Source organism: Pholcus phalangioides, unplaced genomic scaffold, assembly GCF_987345545.1.
Source record: "Pholcus phalangioides strain wild (caught in Gottingen) unplaced genomic scaffold, Ppha-v1.0 ptg000172l_1, whole genome shotgun sequence".
NCBI lineage: Eukaryota > Metazoa > Arthropoda > Arachnida > Araneae > Pholcidae > Pholcus > Pholcus phalangioides.
Genome location: NW_028301637.1, coordinates 2,767,399 through 2,789,266, shown reverse-complemented (window position 1 = coordinate 2,789,266; position 21,868 = coordinate 2,767,399). Strand labels below are relative to the sequence as shown.

Here is a 21,868-nt window from a genome sequence, read left to right as displayed (position 1 = left end):
GAAATGCATGGTAGACTTGCTTGCTCATAGAAATGCGTGGTAGAATTGTATACTCCTAGAAATGTATGAATCCTGTGACTGTACCTTTTAACTTGTTGCAAGAGCACCTTACATAAAACCTAAATACCGATCACGTAGAAGTCTCAGGTAATTATCAAGTCTTTTGTGTACAAACAACAAAATGTTCATTCATGATATTGCTGCTTCTGTTTACAGAAACCACTTTGGGAATAAAGATCAACTGCCAAATTCAGAAGCATTCGGAATACCTGAGAGCTGTCACAGAGTAAGTTCTATTCGTAAACAGATCAATATTCAAATGCGTTTTACGTCGGTTATAACAAACCTCTAAAGCAAACGTGTTCGAATACAGTAAAACTCCCCTCTTAAACGTATGCATTTCAAACCACTCATTTACGGTCACCCCTCTTTTACGGACGGATTTGTTTGTCTCGTCGATCTCCGCAAAAGAAATGTTTCACTGTAGGTTGTAAAGTAGGCCTACAAGGAAATATTTTACGCCTTTTCACTGCATGGTATTTCCTACAGACTCGGATTTAGGCACGTGCAAAGTGTACGACCGCAACGGGTCGCAAAACTGGATTCAACACACGTCAACATTTCTTACGCGGGCGATTTTTTTTTTACTTGTAACGGTATAAGTGTTGTATATTTTGTTGCGTGTCCGCTCCAGCATTCACACACCGCCAGAAAATTCATCGACAACAATTCACTGCTAGGAAAATTCATCGCCAGGAGAATTCACCGACAAAAGTTTGACATGAATGAATGAATGAGAGAAACCAGGCTGTCGCTAGAGCTAGCTCGCTCTCGCTCACTCACTTAATCGATCACTAAGTAGTAGCTCATACTATCACTCACTCACTAGGTTGCTCATTATATAACTCCCTCACTCACTAGGTTGCTCATTATATAACTCCCTGACTCACTAGGTTGCTCATTCTATTACTCACTCACTTACTTCCTAGGTCACTAACTTGCTCACCAGGTCACTAACTTGCTCACCAGGTCACTCACTTGCTCACCAGGTCACTCACTTACTTCCTAGGTCACTAACTTGCTCACCAGGTCACTCACTTCCTAGGTCACTAACTTGCTCACCAGGTCACTCACTTCCTAGGTCACTAACTTGCTCACCGGGTCACTCACCCACTCACAATGTTGTTGCCTCTGTCACTCGCTCACTCACTAACCAGATCGTTCATTTTGTTGCTCCCTGACTAGGTCGCTATTTTATCACAAACTCATAAGGCCGTTCACTCGCTCACTGACTAACTATGTCTCTCACTCGCTTACTCACTAATTAGGTCACGAACTCTGTTACTTCTTGACTAGGTCACTCACTTGACTGTCACAAATACTCAATCACCAGTTCGTTCACTTATTGACTAGGTCGCTCACTCTGTCCCGCACTCAATCACCAGGTCACGCACATACTCACTAGGTCATTCATTCTGTCACCCTCTCACTCACTATAGATCCCTCAGTCTGCCACTGGGTCGCTCATCATAACACTCACTCACTGGGTCACGCACTCCATCTCTAGGTCGCTCACTTTGTCACTCACCAACAAAACAACCACTCTATCCCTCACTCATTAACTACTGTATCATTTACTGATTCACTCACTCGGTCATTCCTTCCTCACTCACTGACTCAAGTCGAATTGTTAGTCGGTGAATTTTCTTAGCGGTGAATTGCTGTCGGTGAATTTTCCGTAAACCCCTTTCTTCCTATTGAAATCCTGTCAAAGTGAAGATTACACACACTCATCTCGTTTTTGTGCAACCCCCCCCCCCCGCCATTGTAATTTTCTTTACAAACTTATATAAGGTCGGGATTACACACTGTAAAAGTTTCATAAAAATTCATTTAGAAAAACTTCAAAAATTCATTCACCCAATAAGGTTATCGGTTTCATTCGAGCAACAGATTCCCTTATTGGTTGCATTTTTCAAGTTTTATAAATGAACTTCCATGAAACTCAGTCCCCACCCCCCTTGCGATGTGGTGAGATTTACTCAAAACAAAATGTTAACACGAAAACTAGTGAGTTTCTGATATCAAAAATAGACCTTTACATTATCTCAATCCATATTGAGATCGAAAGTGCAAAATATCAAAAGAGGTATCGTTCAGGCTGATTGTTGATTGTTGTCCGACTTTGATAAGGAATATCACTATCTAAAAAGATATCGCTCATAATCGCTCATATCGCTCATAAATGAAAAACGCCAAAAAAACTTACGACGAACGAAAGAGAAACTGCGTCTGTATTTCTTGCAACAAAACTTTGTTGTTTTGGATCGAAGAAAATGCGACGCGATATGACGACGCACTTGTTGATTTATCTCTACGATTATCACATTTTCGAATTAATTGATGGAGGCAGGGGAGGAAGAGTTGAGAGATAACTAATCGATAAAGACTTTCATTTGAAGCGAATACACGGTGAACTGCACCTGATCTGCCAAATGAAAGGGGTTGGGGTGATAAGTGGAACATGAAACATCATAGCAATCCTGTCCTATCTCTAGCCGTTTTCGAGTTATGGGGAATAACAGATTGTGGAAGGGAAAGGCGTCACACATGCCTGAAAAAAAAAACCCAAATTTGTGTGAAGTTTATGAAAGTCCTATATGCAAACTAATCACATACGTATTTAGAAAGAGCGGAAAAAATACAATAAGCTAGCACAATTTTTTATTAAAATATCTGGATTTAATGGCGAAAAGGTTGAAAAAGTGCGAAATCGAATTGTCACCAAAATCTGTATAATCGCCAATTCCGAAATATCCTTCCAGCAATAATTAGTCAAATTTATCAAAAACTTTCCCTTTCCAATAGCTTTCGAAGAGCCTACAACGTACCATATCGACGTTCCAGTTCAGTAGAAATTCAGCCTTTCGTTTGCAATACATCCTACTACTTAGTAGGATGCCAAGACTCATCTCACTGATCGTTTAAGAACTTCAGGATTTCGAAGCGATTCCTTTATTTAAGAAATATATATATTCATTACCAGGCTTCGAGAAAGAAATAGAATCAATAAATTATTGTTTATATGATAGAGTAGACTAACTGTGATAATTGTTCGATAATTATAATACATTGGTAACATAATTATATATTATAAACATAATTATATAACACTTTGATGAGAGAGAGATTATGATACATTATTTGCTGTTATTTATGATTTTGCATATTCTGCTTTTCATAATATAAGCAAAACCTGATGATGTAAATAGTATTAATTGCATTTTACTACTCCTCATTCTCATATTATTTTCCCAAAATAAATTTTACCAGAAATAGAAATGTTTAGGTGCTTTGTATCTTTGATTTACATGATATAATTTCAGTTCTTTAAGGCATTTTCAGTTTTTTTAGGACATGAATGCATTTTTTATGGAGCACATTTTGTCAGTTTGTCGGTCATAACAATTCTAACCCAAATAGTTATAAGTAATTTCTCTACACGATTTCAAAATATATTCACGAAGTTTAAATTTCATTCGAAATTAATTTGATATTTTGAATTTTGCTCATTAAACAGAATATGAAATGAAAACTAGATGCGTTTAATTTTACAATTGTAGTAAAAAAATCAATATATCTTATAATATAAAACCACGTGCACTTAACGTATGAAACTGAAGTTTATTTCCCTTTTTCCTTTAATTTTCCCCATCGGTTGGTGCAATTATAGGCAGAACACGATATCACCATTTGTGTATGCACAGATGAACAAATATGCTAATGAAATACAAATACAAATACAAATACAACGCCACAACAGGCAAATTGCCCAACGAGGTGGCTGACTTAAGAACATCATGGATCCCCGAGCCCCTACCTACTACTGCTACACCACACATGCACCCCCCCCCCCCCCACGGAACCCCCCAACGAATCAGTACATGCGGGAATGTGCGTGTACGTGTAGTGCAACCTGACGTAAAGTTTGTTTCTGTGTAATGCTTGTTATGTGTAGTTCTGTCATCTGCCCCCAGTTTTACTAACTATGAGTGAAGTGTTATGGTTGAATGATTTACCGTTGTAGGACTGTTGCTCTCTGTGGCGAGACTTTTTTTAACGGGGAGATCGGCTCGCATTTGCGCCTTGAAGTTGGGAACCACAGAAAACCAACTTCAGCCGACCACCACTGTGGGGTTCGAACCCGGATCCTCGCATCACGAGTCCGGCACTATGAAAAAAACTGAAAAAATACTGAAGATGGAAGTTTCCCCCATTATTCACATGCTGACACAGGCAATGTTTGGCCTATTTCGCTCCGTCACGCCCACTTTTGTATTTCTTCGCGTCGGCTCGCGCACGTCTGTGTTATTGTATAGGGAGTCTTCACTCAACACCTCCTAGAGATAGAAGGCCTCTGCACTGTTTGCCATAAACGTCATTCAGACTACTTAGCAAGTCTGCCACATTTTGAAACACAGCATCCCATTTCGTTTCTTCTTATTTTGGCGTAGAATCTTCCTGCTTTGCTCACAAATACCGTATAGTGATTGGATGTGGGACATAGAAATCGCTAATTCTAAGCCCGATCATTTCTTTTCCTCACAATGATGATACTGGCACGAGCAGGTAATTTTTTGTCCCTGAATATTCTGAGAGAAAATAGACTACTTACTGACGTCACAAGCAGACTGCAGAGAGGCCTTCTATCTCTATGAGGTGCTGCTTCACTCCGTCAAACCGAAAGATACCCAGGCCACATCGCCATATGGCACTAACGGCTTATTGTCCACACGGACTGGATACCTCTGGCGATTTATTCATAAAAAAGCATATACATTACAATCATATAATAATAATTAGTATAAAATCATAATCTAAGTATAAAATCAGTAGCGAGATCACAATCTACGTATACAATCGGAAAAATCAAGCATGTAATCCTATTTTCTATATTAAATCTTAATTCGAATATAAAATCCTAAAAATCGCATATTGAAATCAATAATAAATCAGATAAAATTCATAATCGATTTCATCCTCAATTTAAATCGTTTGATTTTCACGATCATTATACTGTTCTTATGCTATCAGTCAGTATTCTTTATAGTTGATCAGTTTCTATTTTTTATTTGTGAACGGCGAGATGGTGCAGTTTGTACTTGTGCTATTGGCTGATATGGCGTCTGTGGGATCACTTTGTCTTCATTGGCTCTTCTATCCATCTAAATATTTTCTTGATTTTATTCGCTCTACTTTTGTTTTTAAAAATCTCTCTGATCCAGAGTGTGGCATTTTTAGCAGCGGGCACAGCCACGTGCTTTAGATGTGCAGGTAATTTACATGTTGTCAAGTAATGTGGATGGGAGTGCCGATCTCACCACAAAGGCAATGATCTGTTCCTCGTTTTTTGAAGCGGTGAAGGTAATTTGGAAAGCTGCTTCACTCCAGTTTCCTTATAGCTCAGTGCATTACATCGATTCTGTTTAGAAAAGCAAGATGGAAAATAAATTCGAACTGAAACCCGTGATTCTGGCAGGTCTTGTCCAAGTTTATTTTCGAAATATAGGCTGCTTTAAGAAGACAGAGTGATTAGCATAAGCTTTAAAAAACCTTGCTCTTAGTTTACAACTCGCCCCCAGGGCACATTATTCCCCATTTTGGGGAATATGATTTAGACGGAGAGTCAAAGTATCTCAGAAGATAGTAGGGATTTGCGCTGGTTGCGCCAGCGTAGTTTCGGCCCCGAAACTTAAGGCGTCATGGCATACTGTTTGGAAACATTTTTCTGAAAGTTTACTAATACACCCAAGCAGTTCTTCCCTCCTCCCCTTCTGCTCCAAGACCATCTTAAGAGCACCATAGAAACACGGGCAAAAGCGATCTTATAAGCCTTCCCTCCCCCCCCCCCCACCTGCACGAAAGCATCTACTTCCAAATTTACATGCTTACTCCCGAAAATAATAGTACTAAAATTCGTTATCATGAGGCCCTCCTATGCAGGCCGGTGGTTTTAAGGCCGGCATCCAGGACGTGCCCGAGTAAGCCCGTATTTTAAGCCGTGCATGTTCTCCCTCATTTATAAAAACTAATTAGGCTTTTCGCATGGACGTTATAATCATCATCAGCAGTATTTTGAGGGACAAACGGAAGGTGATTCCCATAAAAAAATCAATGTTAAAATTTCCAACTTCAATGTGCAAATGCGAAAATTTGGTGAGATTTCCTACCGAGCCAATATGTTAAGAAAATAATTTTTGAAATGTTTTGTGTGAGAAATTAATCGAATCTATACTCAGCTAATAGTCTGTTCGCCTTTTTCAGGGTAACCAATGATACGTTCTGTAGGGTTGTATCGCCGTGGCTATGGCCGGATTGGATATTTCCTCATACTCCAACAGGCAGAAGATATTACAAAAATTTGAATACGCTCCATGGTTTTACGAAGAAGGTAAAAGTCTACTAATACCTAATTATATATATATATATGTCTCATTTATTTGAAGTCAAAGCAAAAAAATTTGAATCATCTAATTCAGCGTTTCTCAACCTATGGTCCGCGGACAACCTCTGGTCTGCGACGATGGTATGAGTGGTCCGCGCAGGCATACTCGATAATTTGATTCTCAGTAAATGAAAAATTATTCAACCGTTGTCGATTACATATTAGTAATATCCACATGGGTTGAATTAAAAATATACCTTCATACTTAGGTTCACTATACATCATCCAGGAAAATGCGGAAAATTGTTATCGTAAATAAGGGATGTCGCTAAATTTTTCCAAAAAACTTCTATTTATTGCCTTAAATGCAATTTCATTATTTAAATTTTATTTTACTTTTAAAAATCACTGAAAGGTGGTAAAATAAAGGGCTGCTAGAAACCACAGTAAACACAATGTATTTCATGAAAAAATATTCAAATAATCTGATGACCATATTTCATTTAGAAAAATACGCTAAACTGGAATCTTAAAGAGGGTAACATATGGGACAAAAGCAATTGTCATAAAAAATGTTGCCGGAAGTAGGCCAAAATCACTCATTTTTATTATAATTGCTGAAAAAAAAAACTGCAGAAAAAAACGTTGAACCTGACAAATATATGTGAAATGAATATCTGCATTTTTTGCCATAATTATCATGGTCTAATTTATGTAGTGCATTATGAAAACACTGTGTATTCACGACTTTAGTAAATGTTGCAAATTTAAATAAAAGCATCGTTGAAAAAAACGGGACAAATGTATAAAAAAATAATTGCAACAATCAAAATTACAGGAACGTCCTGTAATACGGGACACAAGTGGTCCGTAAAACTGTTTCGGAAATTTTACTGGTCCTTGGCTTCAGAAAGGTTGAGAAATACTGATCCAATTCATGAGTACAAGGTCCTAAATTCTAAATTGTCCCACTCATGTGAAATACCAGCGCCATCTTATCGCATGGGCCTAACTGAGCAAGTTCTTCAGTCCTCATGACAATGAGATCTAGTTCTACCATTTTCTACAGTAAATATAGGCAGATACAGTAGACGCTTCTTATTAGACTCGCGGATAATCGCGTTTTGTTCTGGCATTGTTATCAGCTAGAGCCTGGAAGTTTAGGCACTAAAAATGCTTGAAATAGGCACGAAAAAAAAACATTTATAATCAATAAAAGAATTTAAAAAAATAACTAAAAGCTAAGATATTATAGGTCCGGAAACCGGTTAAAAAACTGGTTGCACTTCGTCTACTGTTTCAATTAGTGTTCAACTTGCATAATAATGCAATTATAATAAATTGGTTCCATGAAGAAAAATAAAGTTTTTGTTGTTACTCAGGATTAGGTCAATTACAGGGCCACCGTTATCAGACACGAAGCCCGTAGAGAATATGATCGTGGGGTTTCGAGTTACGAATAATTCTCATTTATTTTGTTCGTATATTATAGTCGACGCTCGTTATAACGACCCCACCACCACCAGACCAACCGTGACCCCCGCTCTGTCCCCCTAGGGGATATCAGCTGGTCCGTGTCAGGAGACGTGTTCCACGGTGGAAAAACCCGACATCCAAGACCAGCAAACCACCCACACCAAGCCACAAGCCAACCAGCAACAGGACCGCCCCCCAAATACACACACACACACTTCCCCACTTGTTGTACATGAAATGATATATCAATAGAAAGATATGGGGGGAAATGGGCAAGTGCAGAGACGCACATCGCCTGCAGGCCACGAGTGGGGGCCCACGAAAACTAGTTATACAAGTTATATAAACTGAAGAGCCAAAAAAACTGGTACAGGCACGCGTATGCAAATACAGAGATATGGAACCAATCAGAGTACGGCGCTGCGGTCGGCAACACCTATATAACGCAACAAGTGTCTGGCATAGTTGTTAGATCGGTTACTGCTGCTACAATGGCAGGTTATCGAGATTTAAGTGAGTTTGAACGTGGTGTTATAGTCGGCGCACGAGAGATGGGACATAGCATTTCCGAGGTAGCGATGAAATTTGGATTTTCACGTACGACCATTTCACGAGTGTACCGTGAATATCGGGGATCCGGTAAAAAATTAAATCTACGACATCGCTGCGGCCGGAAAAAGATCATGCAAGAACGGAACGACTGACGAGAATCATTAAACGTGACAGACGTGCAACCCTTCCGCAAATTGCTGCAGATTTCAATGCTGGACCATCAACAAGTGTCAGCGCGCGAACCATTCAACGAAACATCATCGATATGGGCTTTCGGAGTCGAAGGCCCACTCGTGTACCCTTGATGACTGCATGACACAAAGCTTTACGCGTCGCCTGGGCCCGACAACACCGACATTGGACGGTTGAGGACTGGAAACACGTTGCCTGGTCCGACGAGTCTCGGTTCCAATTGCTTCGAGCTGATGGACGTGTACGGGTATGGAGACAACCTCGTGAATCCATGGACCCTACATGTCAACAGGGGACTGTTCAAGCTGGTGGAGGCTCTGTGATGGTATAGGGCGTGTGCAGTTGGCGTGATATGGGACCCCTGATACGTCTAGATACGATTCTGACAGGTGACTGGTACGTAAGCATCCTGTCTGATCACCTGCACCCATTCATGTCCATTGTGCATTCCGACGGATTTGGCAGGACAAATTTCAGCAGGACAATGCGACATCCCACACGTCCAGAATTGCTACAAAGTGGCTCCAGGAACACTTTTCTGACTTAATAGACTCTTCTCTTAATAATACGCTTTTGTACCTCTTTGGTCATTAATACGCTTTGGTGGGTACCAACTGTTAATGGCAAAAAATCTTCATCAGAATTTGACGAGGAGTCAGCAATCCGGATCTGTCAGTAGTCACCTCAGATATGTGGGAATTATGGAGTCATGATTGTCTTCAATGAAGTGATCTACACTGCTCAAAACAATTAGGGGAGCAAGCAAAAAAGTGAAGAAAACCGTGCGAAAGAGCCACGTATTGGCATACAATGGATAGTACACGCGTATCAATGCGCAATACAGAAAAAAGACGTAAAAAAATTTGGAATTAAGCTTTAATTCTTTGAAAATATGGAAAAAACATGAAAAGATGATTTAGGGCAACAATTTGGTTACATGTAAACGATAAAAAAAAAGTACTGTTTAGACATGATGCATGAGTTTTAATAGGGCGTGTGGTCTCCTCGAACAGCTAAGACTGCTGCACACCCGTTTGCCATGGATGCGATGAGGTTATCGATCAGACTTTGGGGAATACTGTTCCACTCCTCAAGAAGTGCAATCTGCAAGTCTCGGACAGTAACAGGCGGCGCCTTGGTCGCGCAGCAATGCTTCGTCCTGTCCGACATGCTCGATTGGATTCAGGTCAGGAGAGCACGCTGGCCATTCCATACGCTGTATTGTTTCAGCTTCAAGCATGTTCTCCACCAGACGAGCTCTATTCGGTCGGGCATTATCATCCTGGAAAACAAAGGAATCGCCAATGGCCCCAGCGTAAGGGATGACATGAGGTCGCAGTATCTCGTCTGCATACCTTCGGGCCGTCAAAGTGCCATTCCGAATGATATGCAGGTCCGTACATCCGCCTGTGCTGATTCCACCCCATACCATCCAACCAGCTCGTCTGTCTGTATTGTGACCTTTCACGAACGAATGCGGAGTTATTTCGAGTGCCCCCGTCCCTCCATACCAGAACACGTCGGGTGTCACACTCCAGACTGAATCGGGACTCGTCTGTAAACAGCACTTGGCTCCAATCATGTTGCTCCCAATCTCGATGTTCAGCAGCCCATCTTCTTCGGGCCGCACGGTGGCGTGGGGTCAACGGAATGCAGACCACTGGCCTACGTTCATAGAGCCCTCCCTCATGAAGCCGATTACGTACTGTTTGGCTGGGCACCCTTCGTCCTGTTGCCAAGAGCAACCGTCTTTGCAGCTGCGTAGCATTCTCTGTTCTGTTTCGACGGGCTGTTAACCGTACATATCGGTCGTCAGTTGCTGTAGCGGCGCGTGGCCGACCTTGCCCTGGTCGACGTCTAACATTTCCTGTTTCTTGGAATCGATTCCACAGCCTTGCAACAACACTTCTGGCGACTCCAACAGCGTCCGCGACACTACGTTGTGTTTGCCCAGATTCCAGTCTGCCTATAACACGCCATGCCATGGATTCCGGTAAATCACGTTGTTGAGACATCCTCAAGTCACCTTGTCTCAAAAAAAAAAAATACTGCGCAATCGAATTTCACAGTTACGGCAGTAAAACAGACGTTTCTGCAACATCCCGAAGCCTTATCTCCTTTTTCTGGTTTTTGACGTCATCAACTTTGATTTGCATATGAAGTTTTCTTCTTCCGTTTCCTGCTAGGCTTTAAATTATGGATGATTCATTTTATGTTACTTATCGGTATACATCTTTGCGTAATTTTGTTAAAACCATGTGCTCCCCTAATTGTTTTGAGCAGTGTATTTTGGCAATTTGTTGACAGCAGGACTTCTTCTGAAGAAGATGTTGTCTCCACAGAGTTTTGTTTGCCTCGGAGAATTTCCCAAAATGAAATTTTTTGGTAAATTTGCACTCCGTGGCTAATGTGTCACATTCCCTTCACCGCCGCACTTACAGGTACTCTGGTCACGCTTACCAAATCGGTGAAGGTACGAGGGAAATTATAACGACCCCACGTTATAGCTTCCATTCCATTACAGCGCGACCAGTAGGATAAGTCCCAAACGTTTTCATATAACAACCATCATATATATTTTCTTTTCGATGTAACGACTCTCTCATATAGCGTCCGTTTTTCGACATGGCGAAGGGGATCGTTATGTCGAGCGTCGACTTTATTTGGAATATTTAAACAGAGTAAATATATTAGAAGAATTACCTATAAAGTTGTTTTTTTTTACTTACATTAATACCTATACGGGACTCCTTCAAACATCGAACTGGTGTAATGTAGTACACCAGCCATAAATGTAGTACATCTTAGAGGGTACATCTCTGCTCAATTTAACCGAATACATATGTGTCTGCAATAACTAGCCATGGTTGTGAGCGGAGAACAAAAATCAAAACATCATGGGGGGGGGGGGGGGCCAGGGCCAAAGCCATGTTTGCTCCAACCCTACCCTGTGTGAGTCATGACAACCTAATGGTATAGTCATCGGTCAGCTACCAGTATACAGATTGTTCCATGAGTGCTAATGCGGCCTCTGTCTCATCAACCGTCCGTCGTAGACGTATGATTCCAATTTTAAAAATGCTCAAAAAAGCGTTCAAAAATTACTGTGTACCAGTTTTGAGAGTGGTGCCCGAGTGGCATGGTGGTAAGATGCTCGTCTACCATCGTGAAGGTTGTTGTCAGGGTCCCGGGTTCGAACCCAAGGGAGGAGGATATTGATAAGGTATTTTCCCTAACGAACTCGACGCGACCACCGATAGACAGCGCCTTCACTTCCAACCCATCTCACTAATGGCAGTAAATTGCACTATAGCGATATGGCCAGAGTTGGTGTTCGGTCAAGCAGTAGTAGTTTTGAGAGTGAATTTATATATACAGTGCGTCACAAAATAAAAAATCTAAATTTTTATATTGTCCCCCCCCCCCCAGCCGCCCTCCAACTTCCAATTAGAAAGTTGTTGCCCCGTCACTCTTGAGGCCGACAGAAAAAAATTCCAAATAATTTGCTGATATATTTGAATTGAAAAATTGAGGATGGTCAGCATAAACGAGGGGAAGGGGCGTTGTCCGTTAGTTTTTGCTGTTCTTTCATAACGTTTCTTCGATTTTTGAATTCAAATGTCTTAGCAAATGTTGCACTTGGAAACATGAATTTTTTTTTCTGTAGGCCTCAAAAGATGCAGGGCGACAACTTTCTGATTGAAAATTAGAGGACGAGCGGACCGTATAAAAATTTGGATTTTTTTTATTTCGTGACACACTGTATTTTTACTCTCAAAACTAGCACAAGATAATTTTTGAACGCATTTTGAGCATTTTTTAAACTGAAATCATACCTCTACGACTGACGGTTGATGAGATAAAGACTGCATTAACACTTACGGAACAGTTCGTACAATGCAATCCAATGCGTGAGCAAAACATATTATGTGAAACATGTGGGGGAACAAACTTCTATTTTTTCTCAGCTTTTTTCATACATGGACTGCCGTCCGACTGAAACAAAAGCATTCATGTCTAAAAGGCAGGGATTGCCCTATCAAAGTTTAATAAAAGATATTTTACAAAACTTGAAAAAAAAAAAAATAACCAATACGCCTATTGGTTAAATTCACTCAAATGTAACCAATACGCTTATTGGTTGAATTTTTCCAAATTAAAAAAAAAGAAAAATTTAATTAAATTTCTATAGTGTAATCCCGGCCTTACGCCATTCGCGTGTAAATGGGGGGGGGGGGGCTGGATTATTAATATATAGTTCGCGTGGAGGGGTGGAGGGGGGGGGGAAGTCTTTCTGATAATAACTAATACTGAGATAGATATTTTTTTAAATGAGCAATTCGTTTTGCAATCCTCAATGCTCAAAATATACAAGTTCTACATAATATGGCCACTTAAATTCACGAATAAACTAAAACAATGTTAAAATAGGCATTTATGGCAGGGAAAATCTGAAAAGGGCATTTTTTCACAAATAAGTTTGAAAATAGGCAAAAAAAGAGTCATTTACGGCATTCCGCCTGAACCTCTGGGCTCTAGTTATCATCTTCACAAAGAACGGAATGGACCAAAACCGTAACATGGAGGAAAAACTCGTTTATAGTTATCGGGACTTGATAACTATACGCGAGGTTGGATCACACTCATTTTTTCCCTATAATTTATCGTTATCAATCTGCTAGACTAAGTATGAGGTGAGAAGGTTCCTTATCGAACAAAACACTTCATTATGTCCTAATCGGGCCATAATAGCTATGATCCATGTACGGCGCAATGCTCCTCTTTCAATTTCTTTCCTATAGTGAAGGCATGTACAAGGCAAAAAAAAAAAATCCCTGTCTTCAGTGCATGGTCAGTTTCTTTCAACTGATCACATTCGCAGTTCCCCGATAGGAAGACTTACACAACGGAATCTATAGAATGCACCGTATATAGTATGAAAAGAATTGTAATGCGCATTAGAGAGTTCCATTGTAACTCATTAAAATTTCATATTTAAAAACATGATTTTATCTCAAAGGGAAAAAAATCCTGTTTTACGATTGAAAAAAAAATGCACGACTATGTAATCACAATATTACCGTGCTAGTGGCAATTGTAAAAATGGCGTCACACGTCACTTATCATTGTATAAGGTGCACATCAATATGATGGAAAACATTTTGCGATGTCCTTAAGAGCTGAGAAACGCACTTTGTACGACAGTAAACTTGGCCCCCTTCTTGTACAATGCCCCAGAAATCAGACGCATCTGCTCTTCCCCAGTTAAGGTGAACGAGTGTTCATAGTGACGTACTCGCGTCGTGAGGTCCCGGGTTTCAAATCCCCACCGGCGCCACAATGGTGGTCGGCGAATGCGAGTCGATCTCCCCGTTAAAAAGTCTCGCTACAAAGAGCAACATGCTTACACAACGGTACTAATATTCAATCGTTACACTTCACTAATATAGATGGTAGCACGGGAAATTCAAAAACACGACACTACATACACACTCAGACTGTTAGGTACCTAGACACACACACATACTTCTGGCACAACTCAATCGGTACTAGGTTAGGTAATTGTGTATGGCGATGGACCGGAGTTGTACTCGGTTTGAATGGATGAATGCTCTTCTCTAGTTGAGCCCCTTCGCAATACGTGGGTTCTCGGTTCTTCCAACAATTCTTGGTTACAAACACCGAGTAAAACCAGGAAAACAGTTCTAATTTCAAAAGTAGAGTTCCGATCCTGACTTGTAACGTAATTGGATTTCGTTGCAGGCAATAGCAGAACGCAAACGGGAAATGCTCAGAAGCGGGGCATTCGAGGAACAGCAGCAGCAGTCGGGCAGCACACGAGAGGAGGAATTCCTGTACAATGCCCGCAAGAAGAGGGCGTTCTTGGACTTCCTGTTGGAAGAGCATCTGAAGAATAACAGTATTTCTGAAGATGACATAAGAGAAGAAGTAGACACGTTCACATTTGAGGTATGTATATCACCACCCCTTAACATTTTTTACAAAAAATGTCGACACGTCCAAAGATACGAGTGAGTTCCGTGAAATACGGGGTCATGGCGTACTTGCATTTATTTTGCCATCCTTATAGGGGTGCGGGGTTCTTTAGAAGCTTTACGTCTACCCCCCGAAGAAACATTCTGGTTCTTCAGAGTTTATGCATCACATCTTCACTAGACACAGTGTGTACGTTTTCTCATCCAGGCGCCATCTTTAGTTTCTCACAAAAATTCTTCCGTTGCAGGGACATGACACAACAGCTATGGGAATGACGTGGGCATCTTATTTGATCGGATTGTATCCAGAAGTCCAGAGACAAGTCCGAGAAGAACTGGACATGATATTCGGAGGAGACAAAGAAAGAGAAGTGACGTACGATGATCTGAAGGATATGAAGTATCTGGATAGGGTCCTGAAGGTAACGAAGAAAAGATTTTTTTTCCAATCTCAAAATAAATCGTAACTGTGATAAATATGCAGATAGTTTTCGTAATCCTAAGACTTCGTTTTTGATCATGTTCATTGTATACCTGACAGAGAAAGTTTACTCCAATGTACATGTAGGTAAGAGACAATTGTGCTATGGATCTACCTACCCCGGGTGGCATTGATTAGATGAGCGTTTTAATGCACTGCTGAACCCCCCACCCGTGTCATTAACGAGATTCCACTGTTCGTCTTTTGCGGCAAGGGAGAAGATTCACATTAGGTTTCTAATTGTGTTTCCAGTTTTTATTGAGAGACGTGTCTGTGGAATGTGCTGACAAAACTGCCTCTGGTTCTATCAGAAGACAGGGTGTTGCGGCAGCTGTAGTAGCATGTCACAACACAAACGTGTCGACCTACATATCCGTACCAGATGGAATCTGATATTAAAACTGATGAGAATCCAAACCATGGCCCTAACTAGAACTTAGGTGGGGAGGGGGGGTTAATTCTACGCTGAGCGGGCGGTAGCGATGGATCTACAGCATAGTTCCCCCAACCTGTTTTGTGTCCCACATCGCCCCCTTCTTCAGAATTTTTTTTTTTCTCCCATCGCCCCCAACTCAATCTAACCCATAGGATCCTATGTTATACCCGTAGCTTCTCCCCCGGAACATTCCATCGCCCCCCAGGGGGTGTTAACGCCCACGTTGGGAATCACAATCTAAAGGATCGACTCCGTTCCTACTATGTTTCCCGAATTTCAATCGATATTATAACAGCACATTGTTAACACAGAGTGTAGAGCTGGGTACGATTTCCTGCACGATCAAAAGACGCATTCGCGCCAGCTGTATCTCGGACCTCTTCAAGCCAATGTCGGGTCTTTGTGAAGAAAGTCGGGTTTCTGTATAGATAGAGACATAGTTTAACGAAGGTTTTTAACAACTGGCTGTAGCGAAGATATATTTTGGAAAGGGAGAAAATTCAACTGCCCCTGCAGGGAATCGAACCCACGTCCTTTCACTTTCCGGGTGAACGCACTAGACCACAGAGGCACCGAATCTCTCAATCTTTCCTTGGAGGTCATGTATACTGAAAGGGACCGTACATGGACGGCCGGACCAGACTCAGGCCAAGTTCACAACTGCTGACGCTGCCACCAGATAGCGACTTATGCAAGGTAGACGTCACTCTCCGCTACCATACGAAGGTTTTTAACAACTGGCTGTTGTTAAAAACCTTCGGTGCCTCTGTAGTCTAGTGCGTTCACCCGGAAAGTGAAAGGATGTGGGTTCGATTCCCCGCAGGGGCAGTTGAATTTTCTCTCTTTCCAAAATATATCTTCGCAACAGCCAGTTGTTAAAAACTTTCGTATAGTAGCGAAGATGAGCATGTCATCACTGTGGCACTAGGGCGCTTCTCCTTTAATCAAAAATTTCCCTCGTAATTTAGGAAATTATATAATTTATATCAAAATATACTGCCACTTTTTTGCTCATATTCTATATAATTCATCCTGAAAAACTATTTTTTTAGTATTTTAACGATAAATTAATCGATATTTCAGCACAAAATAGCGCACTGAAAATGAAAAAATAACTTTTGCCTTGTTTTCGGATCAAATACCCCACTGTGCGTCGTACAGTTTGCTAACGGTAGCAGTACGGTTCGGATGAGCACCAATAGCAAATTTCTTCTGGTGCGGATTACGGATGTACGCCGATACTTAGGTGACGGGCTACAGCCAGCACCTCTTAAAGATAGAAGGCCTCCGCACGATGTTCGTGACGTCAACAAGTAGTCCATTTTCCCTCAGAATATTCAGAGGAAAAAATTCCCTGCTCATACCAGTATCATCATTGTGAGGAAAATAAATGATCGGGCTCAGAATTGGCGATTTCTATGCCCCACATCCAATCACCATGCGGTATTTGTAAGCCAACGAGGAAGATTCTACGCCAAAATAAGAAGAAACGAAATAGGATGCTGTGGTTCAAAATGTGACAAACTGGCTAGGTAGTCTTGATGACGTTACATATGAACTTGGCAACTCGTGCGGTGGCCTTCTATCTCTAAGAGGTGCTGCTACAGCCTTCGCACCGCACCACAATCTTTTCGGATAGTTACCAAAGGTAGTTTTTATTTACAAGATGAGACTTTTTTCCTTCACATAAGATTAACGTTTAAATAAATTGGTTATATCTATGCTCTCAGCCAACACGCTCCCCCAGACCCTTCCCTAAACAGAATCAGTGGTACGAAATCGGGCTTGAATTTATATTCATCCCTTTACGCAAAACAAAGACATGCAATGTAAACACTACGGTCTCGTTAACGACGCTATAGGGGGCAGCAATACCCGACATCGCATTGGAACGTTCATCCTATCAATGCTCGCAGGGGTGATCACTTATATATCACCCACCCGACGCGTGCCAAATTTCGATGTAAAGGTCAGAATAGGGTGTTGTTGAATTTCCTCTATCAGGTAGCACCTACAATTGTTTGAAGTTGATTCTATTGATGTTGTGTAATTCTTTCAGGAAGCGCAGAGGCTGTACCCATCTGTTCCAGCCATCGGGCGGCAGTTGACGGAAGACCTCGAATTCGGTTAGTTTCATGCAGGTTATTCTATTAAGACCGCATAAACGTAGGTTTTTTTTGTTTTTTTTTGCATCCGCCACGTTCACCGAAGAATAATTTTGCGTTGTAACTGAACTCTATCCAACAGCGTAGGGTTGTCCTGATCGCCATATTTTCCCCATCACAATATATATATTTAAACTTCTGAAATTGCATAGAGAGGATTATTCTCATTTTAATCAGAAAGAAACATATAGTTGTTGTTTTTTTACACTCATTTATTACATCTTACATTATCGCCCTTAGCTTAGTTTGTACTGGATTAGCACCCAGACATCATAATATAAATTTAAATATCATTCCATTCCCACGCTTCAATTAACCAATCAAATTAGAGCTTTTTCTTTTAACGTAAAAATTACACTCACTTCTTTTGCGGCCGTTTTGCATGTAGGTTCGCGTTTTAAGGTGTTCCCTGGAATGGATGAATTCTTGACCAAGGGGACCCCCCTTTAAAATGTTGAAAATGTAGTATTTAGTGCCTATTGGCCTGACTCCGGCCGCAAGGGAGGATGGTGATGAGCAGTACTTTGGTGAGTATTGTTTGCGCGAGTGTGTGTGTTCGTTTCATATATTTCGCATTCCGAAAATCTATTCTATAACTGTTGTGAGCCATGCTTTTTATTAATAGAATTTAAGTACTGCTCCACCGCAAATTGAATATTGGCCCAGTTTGCTTAAGTTTAATTATGTCTCGTTAATCATATATTTTTGAATCCCAAGAAATTTATTAAAAACTTACGTATATTGCGGTACACAACGCTTCAGAATGCTTATTTGTTTATGTATGTATGTTTCATATAATTTTTAATATGTTCGTGTCACTGTTACGCAACAGTGATCCTAAACTGATCCGAGGTCGTCTTTACAACTTCGTCGGTGAAAATGATGTTCTGAGAAACCTTCGTCTAGAACAGTGTTTCCCAAAGTGGACAATATCGCCCCCTGGTGGGCGATGCAATCGTCCAAGGGGGCGATAGAACCTACTGATTTGACATAGGATCCTATGGCTTTACGTGAGTTGGGGGGTGATGAGAGGAAAAAATTTCTGATGAAGGGGGCGATGGAACGAAAAGTTTGGGAGACTATGGTCTAGAACAAGGCCGTCACAATAGCATCATGGGCGCTCTGGCAAAGCAATGTACTGGGCACCTCTAACTGGTTAAAAGTACTATCCTACTAACTTGCATATTAGGCCTCCTTTCTAAAAAACATTGTAACAGATCTCATTGTCAAAGAAACCCTTGAGCACCTGAAGCCCCGGACCTTTCCCGGATTCACATCACGCATAATCTTTCTCCTCTTTCCTAAAATCTGTGAGTCCTACGGGCATGAGCGGAGATACGGGGAGGCGGGGGGGGGGGGCAATGCCAACCCCCAGCGTCAAAAAGGGAGTGGGCAAATCTAATGTATATGTTGTGTATCAATTGACATCATCATCATCATCATGCCTCCTAGACTTACAAGTCTATCTCCGCCTATGCCTACGGGTATAGTTCTTTGGGCACATTTAATGCAGTCTCAGCAAAGACTCTTGCTTTATACAGGGCCGTCTTGACGATTTCGAGGACAAAGAGCCCAAGTATTTCTGGAATCCTATGAGCCTAATTTTGAGTATTAAAAATCTTTTAAGTGCTTATTAAAAATTTTCACAATAATTAGAGCCCCTTCCCCCTTCTCTGTTAAACTTTCGTTCCTGGCCCATCCGTGAATTTGCTCTGCAGTCTATGTGGTCTTGACAGGACATCATGTTTTTATCAAAATATTTCATCATATTTTCCCTCTCAATCCAAAAACTTCTATTTATGCTAAAATATCTACACCATAACTCAATGCACCAAATAGCCGTTACTTTCGCACGAACCCGTACTAGAGCAATAGGCGCACCTGGAGATGGGAAATACTGCTCCAGGAGCGAGTCGTGATCATCTTGGGACCAACTTCAAGAATAATTTACGATTGCACTCCATGAGCCTTGTAATGATCGCAATTCCCCCGTTAAAGTATTCAATTTGAAGTTAATTATTTTCCTACATCCTTTCCATCGCTAGAAAATCTCTCAACGCACTCATTTTATTTATATCAGATATAACTTGCTGGGATTCATAAGCAACATTGACGCCAATATATGAAAGCATTCTCATGACATAAAGTCGTGATACAATAACATATGCCTTGTTGTTCACAATATCTCTGGTATCAGAAAGCATTTACACATTATGAATCGCTCCGCCGAAATCCAGATATTTCTAGTTCGAATTAGTTAAAACACTTTTTTTTCTGTTTTTTTAAACTTGTGATAGGGGCAAAAGCGCTTTATCCAACTAACCAGATTAGTTGTTTGCCAAAACAAAGAAAATCTGAACCGAAAGTTAACGCTCTCAATTTCCTTGCGAAAGAGTGAACTGACTAGCACATGGACCATGTGAGAGTGTAGTTCAGAGTGCTAAGGCACAATTGGGGTTTTTCCTAAAATTTAAAAAGTGGCTTAAGGTGCTTCGCTGTTAAAGGTGAGGTAACAAGGGGGCAGGGCTGGGTTAACCATCAAGCAAAATAAGCACGTGCTTAGGGCATCAAGAAAAAAGGGCCACCACAAAAAGTTATCGAATTGTATTTTTTTCTTAATGTAAATTTTTTTCCCCGCATCAACTATTCAGTAGAAAATCATCATAACATCATATTAGAAATTAAAGTATCTTTCAATTCCTCTTTAACACAAGATGAGAGGCATATGCTATTGGCCGCAGCAACAATATTTAAATCTCAAATCCAGAAAAACTAATAATATTGCAAACAAGAGTTCATTTTAAGCTGAGTTTTTGAAAGATGTCGCAAAAATTTCATAAAGTAAGCACAGAGTATTTTTATCAACATCATAGGCTCCAGAGGCTTACGCAGGTAAGGACTCTCTCATGAGCTCCTTCCCCCTCTCCTGCAAAAGATTATTGAAAAATTCAAAATATTTTTGTACAAAAAATTAAAATATCGAAAGAAAATACATTTGTGTGTTATTAAATCAATTTCTGTTTATTTGACGGTAAATTACTCAAAATTCCTCTGGAAAGATTCCTTGTAACCCCTCGAAAGGTCAATCCTGGGAGGCCTGTAAAAGGCAAAGTGATTTTTCCGAGGTCCCCCCCCCCCCCCAGCTAAAAGTACCTACCGTTTAATTTGTTTAATTTGTAACTCATTCTATCGAAAATTGTACCCAGATCTAATGGTCATGAGGATCTTGTCTCTGCACCTAAAGCCTCGAGGGTTTTCCCGGGTGATCCTATGCGTTGAGAAGGCACCGAATTAGTCAAGTTTTAACAGAACGAACTTATGTATAGAACATGCAGGTCTTTATGGATAATAAGATCGACTGTGTATAGTTTGATCCACTGTACAAGCAAAAGAAATGTTACCAGATTTAGATTTCAAACGAACACGAAAATGTATCAGATGGAAAAGGTACCCAATGATGGTGATTAACCAAAAATAAGGTACCTGTAGATAATATTGTGGCTATGCAAGTTCAATTATGGCTATGCAAGAATTATGTCAAGCACTGAAACAAAAATTTGCAGAACAATAAAGAGCCTGATGTGTCATCTCAACTAAAAGTACAAGCAGATGCGTTTGGTGGCATTGATTTTGACGATGTTCAAAGAATTTGCAAAACTAGAAAAAGTGTGGGGAGGGACCTTTCAAATAAATGAAGTGTGTGCGTAGAAATATTCACGTTATATTCTCTGCCTTATATATAATAGTTAACTTCTATAATATAAAATTTCATCCAACGTGTTATTTTTAGACGAATACGTCTTTTAATACATTTGACGATACTGGGTGCATCCGCAAAAAAGTTGCGAAACTTTTCGAAAACGAAATAATTATATAGAAATAATAATACATAGTATATACACTGCTCAAAACAATTAGGGGAGCAAGCAAAAAAGCGAAGAAACCCGTGCGAGACAGCCACGTATTGGCATACAATGGATAGTACACGCGTATCAATGCGCAATACAGAAAAAAGACGTAAAAAAAATTTGGAAAAAACATGAAAAGATGATTTAGGGCAACAATTTGGTTACATGTAAACGATAAAAAAAAGTACTGTTTAGACATGATGCATGAGTTTTAATA

General features: G+C 40.5%; 1 protein-coding gene across 1 annotated transcript in view; it reads left to right on the top strand.

Annotated features, from left to right (window-relative positions):
- LOC149063378 (cytochrome P450 4C1-like) overlaps positions 1-21,868 on the top strand; it is a 46,326-nt gene that overhangs the window by 17,609 nt on the left and 6,849 nt on the right. The window contains exons 5-9 of the mRNA XM_089255837.1: positions 217-286; positions 6,325-6,451; positions 14,429-14,635; positions 14,910-15,083; positions 17,638-17,704. Coding sequence (XP_089111963.1) covers positions 217-286; positions 6,325-6,451; positions 14,429-14,635; positions 14,910-15,083; positions 17,638-17,704 — 645 coding nt within the window. The remainder of the gene's footprint in view (positions 1-216; positions 287-6,324; positions 6,452-14,428; positions 14,636-14,909; positions 15,084-17,637; positions 17,705-21,868) is intronic.